The 2,055-nt window shown below is 35.9% G+C and overlaps 1 protein-coding gene across 1 annotated transcript in view; it reads left to right on the top strand.

Annotated features, from left to right (window-relative positions):
• Window positions 1-728, top strand: part of LOC107300210 (thyroid adenoma-associated protein homolog) — a gene marked incomplete at both ends in the record, with an annotated part of 11,751 nt that extends 11,023 nt beyond the window's left edge. The window contains one exon of the mRNA XM_015829548.1: window positions 571-728. Within this exon, the coding sequence (XP_015685034.1) occupies window positions 571-728 (158 nt within the window). The remainder of the gene's footprint in view (window positions 1-570) is intronic.
• Window positions 729-2,055: the final 1,327 nt, after the last annotated feature.

Below are 2,055 nucleotides of genomic sequence, written 5' to 3' on the forward strand. Positions count from 1 at the left end.
GAGGATGTTGCTTGAAGGTTAATGTGCGTTCACTTGAGATGGTTATAAATCCTGTTTCTTGAAAATATGCCTGGGTTTTGAAACACAGAAGCTTTCTTATACCAAGTCACCTAAAAGAAATATCTAGACCATAATTTGATGCCAAAAGATCACTAGATTAATTGTTTTAAGGGCCAACAATTTTGCAAGGTTTTATATGCATTGCTTCTGAGCTGCAGCCCAAGCTGTAATCTCTTAATTGTTTTCTAGGCTAGTTACTTTCTATTTCTTGAATATTCAAACCTGTCACATCTAGTTCTAATTCTAATTCTAATTCTACCTGGCTGGTTTTGTCAACTTTATTCATTTAAACGCCAAGACTGAGTTCTGTGCAAACTTACATTTTATTATTTGGTTGAATTAAATTATTTAGTTGTCTTGACAATGTATTTAATCTTACTTATTTCATGGATAATGTTGATTTACCCTTATTGCTCAAAGATTACATTGCTAAATAGTCTTGGTGGAATGATTTTTAAAAGATTGTTAGAGCTGTTGTAACACGTTTGCTTTGTGTCTTATTTTTTTAAGGTAAAGAACAACATACAAATGATGTCACAGCTCAAATGGTGTTGGTATGTTGCTGGCGAAGCATGAAGGAGGTTTCATTACTTCTAGGGAAGTTATGTCAGCTTCTACCTGAACAGATTCTTCCTAGTTGTTCAGATGCACTGATAACAGTGGATCAGGTAGGGTATCCTAAGATGTTACGATTTGTTCATCCAGAGAATTTCAGTGTTTACTGGATGAATTATTGGAATAATTTATCCTGTCACAGTTCTATAGTTCCCTGTCTGGCATGTTCCAATAATAGCAATATCTTGATGAAAAATAGATAGGAAGAATTGTTTGGGGAAAATAGTAACAGCAGTGTGCTTATTTTAAAATGGAGATCTTTTTAATTTTTTCTTTTCTCTTAATTTGACGTTCTTAATTAGTTCAAAGAACTTATTTAAGCAATGTTCTAGGGCAGCTCACGAATACTTACATTAAGAGAAATAGTGTTGAAGTAAGAATATTATAGCAGTGCAAATTCTGACATTCTAATTCAGTTTATTTTACTTTATTACCAATACGGAATTCTCTAAGAAGAGGTTTTTTTTTTTTAAACTAACAACCCATGTCCCATTGGGTCATCATTTTTTTTCTTAACAGAGAATGACCTTGATAGGCAAAAAGGCAGTGAGAGCAGAAGCAATTTCCAGTTTCCTGTCTGCTCCTCCATTGAGTTTCCTAGTAGGAAGCGAGCTGGGGACCTTTGAAACCCTGCCTCTTGCCTGCCTGCTGCATAAGTTGGTGGAGTGTGTGGAGGGGGTGATGCGGACCAGGAAGGATGCATAGACACTTACCCCACTGGTAAGTGTCTGCTGCTGAATTGGAGAGGAACAGAGAGATTGCAAGACTGGTTTTGGAAACTCAGATAACATTTAAAATGAAGATCACATGTCTGCATCAGCAGCATAGCAGCAATCAGTAGCACTGAAGCAGCCACAAATGTAGAAGTCATGGGTTCCAGATTTTGGACACATTCTGTAAGTTAGACCATTTGAGGTACCTTGGTTCAAAAAATTTTGCACTATGATGTACCATTTCACCCAGTTAAAAGTTATGATGAGTGTTTTAATAGAATATAGATGCTTTCCTCTGTGTTCCAGCCATATGGGCTTAGGAATAACTTAGGATACTGCTTATATGTATATATTAAAGTTCATTTACTTACTTCTGCATTTATGTTTTCCATTTGGCAAGCAGAAAGGTGAGATTTGATGAAATTACCATTTCAAGTAAAGCTTTTATGGTCTGTAATTTTGGATACAAACACATTGATTGATTGAGGATATCATATTCTCTGTAGGCTAGATGACAGAATTATGCTCACTCAGACCTGTTTTTAAACCTCTCCCCTCCCAATTTTTTAAGACCATTAAGGCAAGCACACCATCTGGGACTGTTCAAGAGAATGGACTGCAGTGTTTACAAGAAATTGGCTTACCACAAGTATTTCATTTGGAAATA

This window comes from Protobothrops mucrosquamatus, unplaced genomic scaffold (assembly GCF_001527695.2).
Source record: "Protobothrops mucrosquamatus isolate PMUCROS unplaced genomic scaffold, P.Mucros_1.0 scaffold6380, whole genome shotgun sequence".
NCBI classification, from domain to species: Eukaryota; Metazoa; Chordata; class Lepidosauria; order Squamata; family Viperidae; genus Protobothrops; species Protobothrops mucrosquamatus.